A 13,247-nucleotide genomic window follows, 5' to 3' on the forward strand; every position below is an offset into this window, starting at 1 on the left:
CATCTCCGGGAGCCCCACTCTGAGGCCGGCCCTGATCGAGGCCCTCCTTTGCACCTGTGTAAATGCCGTGGCTCTGGGGTCAGGGAAGGGTGAGAGCGAGCTGGCAGAAATGGGGATGTGGGTTTTCAGGGCAGATGATGGATTAGATAGAGGGTGGGTGAGTGATGTTCTCATGTGAAACGGCTCCCTGTTCCCAAAGACGCGGTCCTCGGAGAAAAAGGCCAAAGTCTGGTTGTGAGGATGGTGAATCCGGTGATGGGAGGCGGACAGCGCCTGATCGGAGAGTGAGCCGCCGAGCTGCAGCTAGACGTCTGGAACGTGGTTCTCGACTTTTTGTTCCAGGCGCTGCTATTCCCCCTTTCAAGAGCAGACGTACCTCCCAGAAATGCTATTTAGTGCCTGAGGTCTAAAAACTTGAGCTGGACTTGGACTTACAAACATAACGGGGAAGAAAATAATCCCTCCTTGAGGAAAACTCCCTTTGCTTGCCGAGTCCTCCTCCTCTCCTGTCCACCGGAGGGGCCGCCGCCAGGACCCCAGCCACTGATGCCAGAGCTAACAACAGACCGCCCCCAGCTCCACCCTCCGGGGCTCAGCGCTCGCCATCCTGCCTTGAAGGAGGCAGTGAGGTGTAGTGGAAAGAATCTGGGCCACTGAGTCAGACTTAGAGGCGTGGTCTACCACTTACTAGCTCAACCTGGCCGAGCCTCAGTTTACTCTTCATTCATTCACTCAATAGATATTTATTGCATCTATTGGGCGAGGCCCCTGCTGAGCACTGGGGATCCAGCAGGGTGACACCCGGCAGATTGTGGTTCCTGCCTGCAGGGAGCTTTCAGCTTAGTGGGGAGGAGGGGCAAGAAACATATAATTAAATAGTTGGTTATTTAATTATCATCGTGACCCAGGCCACAGTGGAAAGTGCAGGGTGTGTGGAGGCTTATCACAGGGTCCTGACTTAGCAGAGAATTTTAATGCCCTGAGGAAGCAGCATCTGCACTGAGATTGGAAGGATGAATAGGAGTTTATGGGGTGGAAGCACAGTCCAGGGAAAAGGGCCCACAAGTGCCAAGTCCCAAGGCAGGAAGGAACAGCACAAGGGGGCCAAGGATTTCCACCCAGTTCGGGGGGCTGGCACTGGGGGCCTTGACCGTGCCCGTTACCTACTCAGCAGGCAAATGGGTAGGGCTCCTCCTTCTCTTCCTTCCAAGTAGACATTAGCAGATTGGGTTGGGACATTCACCATTATTTATAACATTGATTCTATGGAAAAAATAAATTCAGGGCATCAAAAATATGATTTATAAATGAATCTGGCTGTTGTTCTTACTCAAGTACATGCATATGGTAGCTCAGAAAAACCAGAGTGCTAATCACATTGGCTGTTAAATTGTCAGAGTTTCCTACCTTAACATAACTCACTTCAGGCTTAGCAACCTTGGGCATCTCAGATGACTGCCAGACTTATGGGTGACATGACTTATCTGCAGGGTGGTGGAAAGCCTTCCAAGGCTTTGTGAGGAAAATTCTCAGGCTAAGGCCAGTTTCACTGGGAATGAATTCTAGGGACGATTACTGATGGTATCTTATGATGATACTGTGGGTATATGGATACTGTCTCAGCCGCTCAGCTACGTTCTCTTCAGTGACTCTGGGATGTTTTTTTCCTTTCCTTAAATTCAAGGGGAAAATCCAGTGGTTAATGTATGGCTTTCTTTATCTGATAGAGTTTTCTTAAAAGAAAAAAAAAAAGAAACCAACAGCTTCCCTTATTCTATGCATTTGAGAGCGTTAAGCTTTTGGTGGTGGTTGGACAAAGAATATCTCTTTTTATAGTAAGTGATAGAGAAAGGATATCTTTTAGGTAAGGTTTGATATTCACCCATTCATTCTTCAAACATGTATTGAACAACTGCATTGGATCAGGCACTGGGTTAGGCCCTGTGTATATAAAGAAGAATGAGACAGAGTCTTTTCTAGACATGTACATACATAAATGATAATGAAGTATATCAAGGGTTTTGATAGACATATGAACACAAGGCAGCAGGAGCTCCAAGGAAGTTAATAGTAGTGTTTAAAACATGAAAGCATTTGCTTCTTAGGATGATGACTTCAGTGGCGGTGTGGAATTGGAACTTGGGAGAAAGTTTGGTGGCAAAAAGTCAAACATCTATACAAGAGATTTAGGATTGAAAGAAGTCATCGTGGATAAAAGAAGAAAACCTGCTGGAGAGAGAGAGGCCCAGCCAGGCTCCCTGCCACTTCAGGCATTCCAACTAGGCACCAGTGTGTGAAGTCACAGTGTATGCTCCAGGCTCCAGCCATGCTCCCAGCTGAATGCAGCCTGGTTGTTATCTCAGCTGAAACCATGTGGAGCAGAAGAACCTCCCAGCTGAGCCCAGCCAACCCATAGAATTGGGAGAAACAATGAATAGTTTGAAGCCACTAAGTCTGGGGGTGGTTTGTTTTCCAGCAATTGATGAGTGAAACAAAAAAGTTAGAAGTGAGTAGCCAAAGCTGTGTTACGAATGAATTTATTTAAAAAAACCTCAAATTATTTGAGTTTGGCCTGTGATTTTTAGTCTGATATCATAAAGGGAATGCCACTTGCTCCTCCAACTTGTGGACCTCACACTTCCAAACCACTGCCCTGGTTGTAGAGTACAGTTCCTGCCCCTCTTCTATACCTGGGGAAAATATAGATATAGGCATGTTTCCAGCAAGATGCCTTTTTAGAATTTTAGATGCTGGGGAAATCAGCATGGTACAGGTGGAAGTTAAGGCTGTGAAACCAATTCCCTATTATAAAGAATTGAACATCTCCTCCCAGATGGAACCTTAGGCTGCCTCTGTTGTTCCCTCTATTGTCATGGAAACGTGGCAGTCTGTCAAACCTAACACAGCTTGTGGTACTGGAGCGGTCTCCCTGAGCAAAAGCTGAGGCAGGGTTTACATTCTACTCTTCTGGAAACTGAGGGCAAAGATCAGCGTGTGTGCATTTCAGACAGAAGGGACTGTTGGTCTAACACTGATTTCATTTACCCCCATCTCTTCTCTGGTGAACGCAGCCCCCATCGGCAGCTTACTTTTCCAATAGGAAGGATGGATTGTTTTTATGTATTTCAAGTGCTTGTCCTATTTTACAAATGTGCGCAGAACACAAAATGCTGTGTGTTTGCTTTGGAATCGCTCACTCCCCAAGGAGAAAGGGAGGGAATAGGAGCCGTTTGCAAATGCACAATTGTCCCGGCCCCTTTTGTTTGGTTTCTGTATTACACAATCATACTTAACATAATTATTTTGTTTTTGTTGTCTTTTGGTGAGGAAGAAGGAAGGGAATGGATGTGAGGATTTTTATGAAAATACTATTTCCTCCCCAGAGGGAAATGGTTTAGCGTTTGCCTCGTCGGGGAGACAGCTTGCCTCTGCCCAACACCAAAAATTTCCACCAACTCTGATTGCTCTTGAGCCCACAACAGACTTCTGTGGCCCCGGGGGTTCAGTTCCAGCAGGGTGACTCAGACTCTTCAAGCTTTGTCTGTGGGCCGAGAGAAATGACCCAGCCATGGGAGGTCCTGGGGACTTGCAGCCTGTCCCTCTTGTCTCCTTCACAAGAGAAGAAAAATCTGCCTTTGTGACTTCAGGTGGACTGTGTTGAACTCCTGGGATGTTCTGCTGTTGAAACCCATAATAATGAATTCATTATTTCATGTCCAGTTTCCAAATGCAGATATTATCTCAGGATCCGCTTCTTGGTCCAGTCTGTCTTAGCTTGGCTCAACTAGGAGAAACTCCAGTGAGGGTGAGCCATTCTCTCCCCACCCCCCACCCTTCCCCACAATAGCTGTGCTCTTGAATCTGGCAGCCACTAGCCATATATGGTTATGCAAAGTTAAGTTAACTAAAATTAAATGCAACTAAAGATTTAGTTCTTCAGTTGCATTAGCTACGATTTAGTGCTTCATAGCCACACGTGGCTTGTGGCTTCCACATTGGATGGCACAGATATAGAACATGTCCATCATTGCAGAAAGTTCTTTTGGACTCTGTGGCTTTGTAGCATTGCCGAGTCCCAAGAATGAAATGTTCTCTTGGTCCTGTGGTATCCTGTTCCCTCGCTGCATGATCAGTGTCAGGTTGCTTGTTCTCTCCACCCTAGAGTGCAGGCTCGTTGAGGGCAGGACTATGCTGGTTGTGTTCTGCTTCCCATGCCTCGCAGTGCAGGGGGCATCATAGTGCTTGCTTGTTAAGTATAAAAGTGGATCAGTGGATGGCTGAACAAACAGTGTTTGTGGACCCAAGTAATGCCCTAGGGTCCCTGGAGGTTTGGGTGAGCGTATTAGGGCATAGTCATTCTGTTATTCCAAGATATGGAAGCAACCTAAGTGTCCATCAATGGACTAATGGACAAAGAAAATGTGGTATATATATATATATATATATAATGGAATACTACTCAGCCATAAAAAAGAATGAAATGTTGCCACTTGCAACAGCATGGATGGACTTGGAGGGCATTACACTTAGTGAAATAAGTCAGGCAGAGAAAGACAAATACTGTATGACATCACTTATATGTGGAATCTAAAAAATACAACAGACTAGTGAATACAGCAAAAAAGAAACAGACTCACAGATATAGAGAACAAACTAGTGGTTACCAGTGGAGAGAGGGAAGGGGAGAGGGGTAAGATAGGGGTAAAGGATTAAGAGGTAAAAACAGCTATGTATAAAATAAATAAGCTGTACAATATAGCCTTATAAATAAGGCTATATTGTATAGCACAGGGAATATAGACATTTTATAATAACTATAAATGGAGTATAATCTTTAAAAATTGTATATCACTGATTGTATACCAGAAGCTTATTCAAAATGGTAAATCAACTATACCTCAATAAAAAAAACACAACTCCATTTTATAGAACTCATTGTCTGTTTTGGTTCCTAAAATAGATAAAAATGAGTCACCACAGATGATTGGAGATGGTCTTTAGCAATGGTCCTGGACTGTTTCAGAACTTTTTCCCTTGGCCTCGGGGGCCAGTCATTTCTAGATGGACCCTTTTGGGAGCTCTTCTGAAGCCCAGAAGGATCTCCATGTGTGGAGAAAGGTGGGGCTTCTTCTGAAGATGCCTTTAACCTGTCTGTCTCCAGGTAGTGTTCCCCTAGTTATGAAGCTGGTCTCTGGCAGAGCTGCCATGGCATCTCTGTTGGCCCAGGGCAAAGCATTTCCAAACCAAATTTATGGCCTGTTCTTCAACACCACGGGGATGCCTGCAGCTCCCCTCTCCCATGAGCTGTGAAGAGATAACAGGGCAACCTCTTTGAGTTTGAAAAGAAACTGTGTCTTCCTCAATTCCGCTTTTATGAAGGTGAACAAAGCTGTATGAGGAGCTTCTCACAGTAGGTTTAAAGTGCCTGGAGGGCGGGGCTGTCTTGTCTGGATCTTCAACGGTTGATGTCTCACATGGAGTAGGCTCTTGGTAAACAGTTTTTGACTTGGGAATCCAGTTGTTTGTTTGTTTGTTTGTTTTTCCATTATAGTTTATTACAAGATATTGAATATAGTTCCCTGTGCTATACAGTAGGACCTTGTTTTTTTTACTTTTTATATAGTAGTTCGTATCTGCTGATCCCAAACTGAATCCGATTTTGCAACTGGGTCAGAGTTTCTGTTTGCAGTGTTACTCTGTAATAATTCAAGGCAGTTTGGTGTAGTGGTTAGAAGCGTGGCTCTGGAGCCAGGCCCTGGGTGTCAAGTTCAGCACTGACGCACACTTCGCGTACCCTGCCTCATAGGGCTATTGTGAAGGTTAAATTAGTTAACGTATCGTAAGTGATGTATAATTATCAGCACTTCTTATTATCACTCTTCAGACTTAAGGTCTGGCAACCAGATCCCTCTGTGACCAAGGATGAGTTCCTTGATTTTCCCAGGTGTTCGAAGATACGGATATTTCTCTCCTTGTGTGATTGTGAGAACAAAGGGCATGCTGTTCCCTGGCTCCTGGGGATTGACATGGCAAAATAACTAACAAACAGGTCTTAAAAGCAGGGTCTTACTTCATGTAAGTAGCCCTGACTTCCACGGACCAGGAGAGAGTAGCGTGATAGCAGTGTCTTGATCTGCTCTTGGACAGCTTTGAGGCTACTGGTTGGCCTGCAAACCGGGGTGTGAGAACACTGATCCCAGCCTCTGGCCGGCGCCTGCTGCTCACCAGGCAGAACTACAGAGCCAGGTCTGGCTGCATTTCTAGGCTGCAGACAGATTAGGAATGAGTCTGAGGGAAGAAGAGAGACTTCTAGTCCAGCTTTGCTGGTTGCAGCCACCTGGGTCCTGTGTGCATCCAGGTGCCCACAGCCAGGCCTTCCAAGCCTGTGTCATTCAGCTGGGCCTTTGGGTCCCAAGTTTTCCCTGGTGCCCAGTGGGTCGGAGGCTTGGAGGGCTGTAGTGGCAGAGAGGCCTGGGGTGGGGATGGTGAGAGAAGAGACCCACCTCTCAGCCTCGGAGATAACATGTTCTGAAGTGGAGCTAGGGCAAGAAGCTGTGGCCCACCTCTGCCCACCATGTAATGTGGGAGGGAGGGGGAAAGCTTAGAAAGGGAGATAGGAGGTGGGGTAGGGGAGTGGCCCAGTGATCCCCGGGGGTGGCAGGAGCCTGGGAGACCAGGCCTGTCACATCACACCAGTTGGTTTGGAGGTAATGCTGTGTGGAAAAGGCTGCTGCAGGGGTGCATTCATCCCACGAATAATCAAGTGCCCCAGCATTGTGCTGGATGCCGGAGATGTATTCACAGACAGAAGAGACAGAATCCTTGTCTTCTTGGAGCTCAGAGTGGGGGATTCCATTGCTAATCAAATCACACAAATCAATTCATCATCAAACTGTGTTAAGAGCCCTGAAGGAAAAGTGTGGGGTGAGAGGTTATTAGAGGGGGACCTGTCCTCACCTGTGAGAGTCAGGGAGACCCTCCCAGATGAACCCAAATCTGAGTAGGGGTGGGAGGAAAGGGAGAAGGAACAGTGTGTCTAAAGGCCCAGGGATAGGAGCAAATGTAGCCCATTTGGGAATTGGAAAAGTAGGCCAGTGTGCCCGACCAGCAGCGAGGACAGAACAGGAAGAGCTGAGGCCAGAGAAGGGGCCCCAGCGTCCGATCTGCGAGGCCAGGAGACCACGGGAAGGTCCCCAGGGACAGAGGGGCACCACTCAAGGGTTTGAAGCAGGGGCAGCCTGAGGGAAGTCGATCCTGTGCAGGGGTGAGGTGTGGATTGTATTGTCCAGTTATTGTTTTCCAGCTGTATTCTGCAGTTGTTAACAGGGGTTCACTGGGAAAGGGGTTCATGGTCAAGTAAGTTTGGGAGATACGTAATCATATATGCTCTTGATCTGGTTATCTATTGCTGTGTAACAAACCACTCGAAACTTAACGGCTTGCTGTACACCTGAAACATTGTAAATCAACTGTACTTCAATAGAAAAAAATAGTTTTAACTTCATGGCTTAAAACAACAACTTATTAACTCTCACAGTTCTGGCGAGTTGACTGGGCTCAGCTGGGCAGGTCTTGCTCAGGGTCTCTCAAGCAGCTACTCCTTTTCATCTCTGTTAGTTGCAGTCAGATGATTGCTGAGGTTAGACTCATCTGAAGGCTTCCTCACTCACATGTCTCTGTGCCCATGTTGGTTGGGCATTTCTCTCTCCAGTTGGTTTTGCCTCATGTTAGCTTGGGCTTCCTCCTAGCATGGCAGTTTCAGTGTTGTTGGGCTTCTTACATGGTGACTGTTTTCCCCCAGAGTGAGTGTTGCAAGAGGCCCAGGAAGAAACTGCAAGGCTTCATGTAACCTTGCTCAAAAGTCCCAGAACATCACTGCCACAGCATTTTATTGGTCAAGCAAGTTACTGAGGCTGGCCCAGATTCAAAGGAGGGGAATTAGACTCCACAGCTCAACAGGAAGAGTAGCAAATACTTTGCAGCTATCTATCTTTCATCTGCTATACCTCTTGGAGATTCATAATGCATAAGAATGTACCAAAGGTGTCTGGGAAGTCCTGCAGTAAAGAAAACTGTTTAACTCAGCATTTCACAATCTGATGATGATGATATATTAAATCAGGAAATTCCTTTCTCATAGAAAATTGCTTAACTTGTATTCTGCCAGAGAGCAGTGGGCAGAATGGAAAGGTGATAGATTTGGGGGCTCAGTACTACTTTCTAATCAATAAAACTTTCCAAGGATGGAAAGTAGAGATTGCTAGTGAGTTCCTGGTTTGGAGAGGTACCCAAATAGAGCCAGGTGCAGAGACCATCAGCGTGGACCAGGAGACCAACTGTCCCAATAGTGAAAGCTTGGATTTGACCTCTGACCAATCTAGGTTCAAATTCACCACTTAGAGCTGTGTAAAACCGGGCAAGTTACCTCTCTCTAGCCTTCACTTTCCTTATCTACAAAATAGGTAGTTCCTATTTCATAGGGTTGTGAGGATTCATGAGATCCTGTATGTGAATTACTGAGCACAGGATGCCTTCCTTGGTTAGAGTTTGTGGCTGCTTAGTTTCCTACCACTTCTAGGGTTTAATAACTTTGGGTTTATTCTGGACTTGCTTCCTAAGGGCAAACTAGTATTGTAAGTCATGGGCTCATCCTTACTTTTCTTGCAAAAGTAACCTCTGTACCCTTTCACTTTTTTTCCAACCTAGTTTCTCATAAGTGACCGTGACCCTCAGTGCAACCTCCACTGCTCCAGGACTCAACCCAAACCTATCTGTGCCTCTGACGGCAGGTCCTACGAGTCCATGTGTGAGTACCAGCGAGCCAAGTGCCGAGACCCAACCCTGGGCGTGGTACATCGAGGTAGATGCAAAGGTGAGTGTGCACGTGCCCAGCAGAGGAGAGATACCTGAGCACCACGCTCCCTGCATGGGGCACTCCCCATAGGGAGAGCTCAGAATGAGTCTGTTCATTTCACTTGCCAACCTCTCCCCATGTCCTTTCCACCGGGCAATGTGGGAAGGAAGACTGGCCCAGTGAAGGATGAATACTTTTCTGGCTTTTAAACACCGCCACCAGGGCTTAGAGAGATGTGCTGCTATTTGGCTAGTGCTTTTAATTTTTATTATTATTATTATTTTTTGTAGAGGTGCTTAAAATGGCAAGACATTGTGGCTGGCTCCTAAATAGGGATTCCACATTGTTGGCCAACAGATGTATTTTGTTTGGTCTGCTCGCATGTTTAAAAATATTTAAAACATTTGAGACAGCATTTAAAAATTGGGAAATTCAACCTAAAAGTCTGGATTTTTGTACTTCCCATAAAAAATTGGAAGCTCTGGTGATGTTACGTCTGAGTTCCCTCCTTCAAGGCAAACATGTGGCTGGAGCTGAGTAGTAGCTACCTCCTTTAAAGGGGAGCCCATTTTCCAGTTTGCCACAGTCCTCAGCACTCCCTATGGTGTTGCCAAGCTGAATGCCATTCTTCACACGCCCAGCCCCTTCTCTAATTTATATCACTTTCCTACGCCCTGTAGGTATTTGAATTTGTGACCCCTGGACTGATCAGAGCTATTATAGGAATTGTGGGAAGCTAAGCCAGCTGCCCTAGAATTCTGATTTCCCAAAGAAAGTGCTTGCAGTTCTTGAACTACAAAACATCTTTGAGGCTCCTTGGGCTTGCATGTTTTTGAATAAACCCAGTGGAAAATAATAGAAGTAGAACATTTTTTTCCCTAGGAGGGGCTGGGGATACTTGGGAGGAAAAGAATAAACAGATCTCGGTATAAATATGACCACCCCCCACCCAACTTTTCTAAGAGTACCACTAAGAGGAAGGTGAGGCCACGTGGCAGTCACCAGCCCCTGCCCTTGTGCCCTTGGAACAGCCAGCTGGCTGTGTGTGGGCCCCCTGCACGGCAGAGTGCTTTTTCCCCAGCATTTCTAGAAGCAGCAGCCGCTTTGTCCATGGCTCCTGTGTGGGATCCAAGTGAATCTCAGATGTACTCCTCCTTCTTTTAGATGCCGGCCAGAGCAAGTGTCGCCTGGAGCGGGCTCAGGCCCTCGAGCAAGCCAAGAAGCCTCAGGAGGCAGTGTTTGTCCCGGAGTGCAGCGAGGATGGCTCCTTTACCCAGGTAGGCCTTGGCCACATCTCTCAGGCCTGGGTCCTGGGCTGAGGCTGGGGGGAAGGGCCTGGGAGCAGGAGGGCCCTGAGAACCTCGCTTTCTGGAAACAGCTGAGGACTCTCTGACACCCTCCATGTTGCTTTCTGGGGCCGGCGTCCCCCTCCTGGGCCCCATGCCACCCCTTGCCAGCTGGCAGTGGGTCCTGAAAGGCTCATGCAGGTACGAGCCAGGAAACTGGCATTGCTTGGTCCCCATCCTCCCTGCTGGCTGTCTTCATTTTTCTCTTCTGTCAAATGTAGGCTGATTATTTTTTCTTATCCTCGCCAGTTTCCATGGGCAACCCCCGTATTCCCTTCACTGTTTATTGCTATCCGTTGTATATGCCCCTCCTTCCCGCCCCCAAACCTCTAACAAAGCTCTGCTTCCTTTGAGTGTGAAGTGTCTGGGGTTTGTGGAGTGTGAGTGCATGTGTGGGTGTGTGGTATCTGTGTGTCTGTGTGTGTGCTGTGTGGTTTCTGTGTGTGTGTGTGTGTAGGGGGTTGTCTGTGTGTGTGGGTATCTGTGTGTGCGTATGGTGTATGTCGTGTGGTGTGTGATATTGTGTGCACGTGTTGTGTGGCTTCTGTGTGTGTGTGAGGGTTGTCTGTGTGTGTGTGTCTGTGTGCGGTGTATGTGTGTGTTGTGTGGTATCTGTGTGTGGGCGGGGTTGTCTGTGTATGTGGGTGCCTGTGTATATGTGTGTGGTATATGCGTGTGATGTGTGGTATGTGGTATCTGTGTGCATGTGTGGTGTCTGTATGTGTGTGCATGTACACTCGTGTGTGCATACACTCAGATTCTAAAATTTCCTTTCAGGCAGTCCTACCTCTGATCCTGTATGATCTGCTGGCTAGAGCTTGTGTAAAAGTAATGCTGGCTATGTTGAAGTTGGCACAGACTGAAACACGGGCAGCATGGGACAACGGGGTGGTAAAGCTTTCAGGTTGCAGTTGGGGACACAGTCTAGGGGCAGAGGTGGCTCTAAGAAAGTGGGTAGGACCACTGGACAAGGGTGGGTCAGCACCTGCTTGGGACGGGCCTGGCGCCCAGACTCCCTCTGTGGAGTGGAGTAGCATCCGGGGACTACTACCTGAGGGCTGGAAGCAGAGGCCTCAGGACTTACACAGCTTCCCAGTAATCCTGAGTCTTGGGGCAAAGGCTGTAGGCTGGCCTCTGGTCTGCTGAGTTTCAGGTTTCATTCTGGGGCTGGGCCCAGGGGACTGCTGATTTCAGACCAGGTGGAAATGGGAGGGGTGGTGAGGTTGGGACTGGAACTCCTTATTTTTTAAAGTTTCCCCGCTGATTCAAGTGTTCAGCCAGTTAGCCATAAAAAGAAACGAAATTGAGTTATTTGTAGTGAGGTGGATGGACCTAGAGTCTGTCATACAGAGTGAAGTAAGTCAGAAAGAGAAAAACAAATACCGTATGCTAACACATATATATGGAATCTAAAAAAAAAAGTTATGAAGAACCTAGGGGCAGGACGGGAATAAAGACACAGACCTACTAGAGAATGGACTTGAGGATATGGGGAGGGGGAAGGGTAAGCTGGGACAAAGTGAGAGAGTGGCATGGACATATATACACTACCAAATGTAAAATAGATAGCTAGTGGGAAGCAGCCGCATAGCACAGGGAGATCAGCTCGGTGCTTTGTGACCACCTAGAGGGGTGGGATAGGGAGGGTGGGAGGGAGGGAGATACAAGAGGGAGGAGATATGGGGATATATGTATATGTATAGCTGATGCACTTTGTTATAAAGCATGAACTAACACACCATTGTAAAGCAATTATGCTCCAATAAAGATGTTAAAAAATAATAATAATCCATAAATAAAATTAAAAGACAACCAATAAAGTAGAGTTTTAAAAAAGAAAAAAAAAAAGTGTTCAGCCAGGATCAAGAACCACTGGGTTAAGCTGACCTTGGCTGCCCACCCTGTGAGACGTGCTTTTATTCATTTTCTCACTTAAGTCTCACCACAAGCCTGCCAGGTAGGTTAGTGTCCTCATTTAGAGACAATGCAACCACAGCATGTCGCAGAGTGGCCAGGGAGCTGGGAGTCCAACTCAGATCCCTCCAGCTCCAAAGCCCTCAACACTCTTGCTGTCCTCTGAACTGACAGCTTTAAAGGAGGCTCTGAGTGCTCACTTCGGCAGCACGTGTACTAAAATTGGAACGATACAGAGAAGATGAGCATGGCCAGGGGTGACCTGCAAATTCGTGAAGCATCCCATATTTTATCGTGCCTTCACCCCATCTCAGAATTCTCCCAGAAATGTGACTCTTTAATGTGTAGCTATCATAATAAATAAAATAAACGTGTGGTGCAAAATTTTAGATGAAATGTATAAGAATATTAAAATTCATATCTATATAAAAAACAAATATGTACTAAAATTCCATTCTGAGAGGTTTAATCAAGTTCTCTCCTTTAACTTGAATATTATACTGTTTTGTTTCTTTTCTATAGAAATAAAAATGCCTATTGAAAAAAAAAATAAAGGAGGCTCTAAGGTGGAGACTGGAGGAAGGCAGTCTAGTGCGGTAGTTAGCACACTGCTCCTGGAGCTAGACGGCCTGGGCATGAATGCACCCACCACCTCAGGCGCGTCGCTGAAGTTCCCTGGGTCACAGTATCCTTATGTGAATAATGGAGACTGTGATCTCCATTATCGTTCTATGTGGTAATAATTAGTATTATATTATACGTGTTACATGTTACTATTATTATTACTATTTTGAGTATTACTGTAGCTTACCTCATAGGCTTGTGGTGAGGATTAAATGAGTTAACACATGTAAAATCTTTGGAACACATAAAAGCTATAGGGATATCTGTCATTATCATCATTGTTATCCCCATCTCTACTCTGGTTCTACTGCTCAAATCTTCCCAAGATATTACAGATGATGTCACCTAAGGAAAAGAAAATCTTTTGTTGAACCTCCCCCCACCCCAATCAATTCTTTATCATTTTTTCTAGTGAAAAGAGTGCAGGTGATCTTTGTGCTGAGAATTCATGTATGTGGGAGAAAATCAAACCCCTCACAGCTGAGTTTGGGGCTGAGACGGGGTAATAA

General features: G+C 46.4%; 1 protein-coding gene across 3 annotated transcripts in view; it reads left to right on the plus strand.

The window, feature by feature from the left end:
* Positions 1-13,247, plus strand: part of SMOC1 (SPARC related modular calcium binding 1) — a 155,314-nt gene that overhangs the window by 58,283 nt on the left and 83,784 nt on the right. For all 3 annotated transcript variants that reach the window (XM_082618475.1, XM_082618476.1, XM_082618477.1), the window contains exons 2-3: positions 8,707-8,872; positions 10,019-10,131. In XM_082618475.1, the coding sequence (XP_082474601.1) occupies positions 8,707-8,872; positions 10,019-10,131 (279 nt within the window). The remainder of the gene's footprint in view (positions 1-8,706; positions 8,873-10,018; positions 10,132-13,247) is intronic.

The sequence above is a fragment of the Mesoplodon mirus genome (genome assembly GCF_964341445.2).
Source record: "Mesoplodon mirus genome assembly, chromosome: 4".
NCBI classification, from domain to species: domain Eukaryota; kingdom Metazoa; phylum Chordata; class Mammalia; order Artiodactyla; family Ziphiidae; genus Mesoplodon; species Mesoplodon mirus.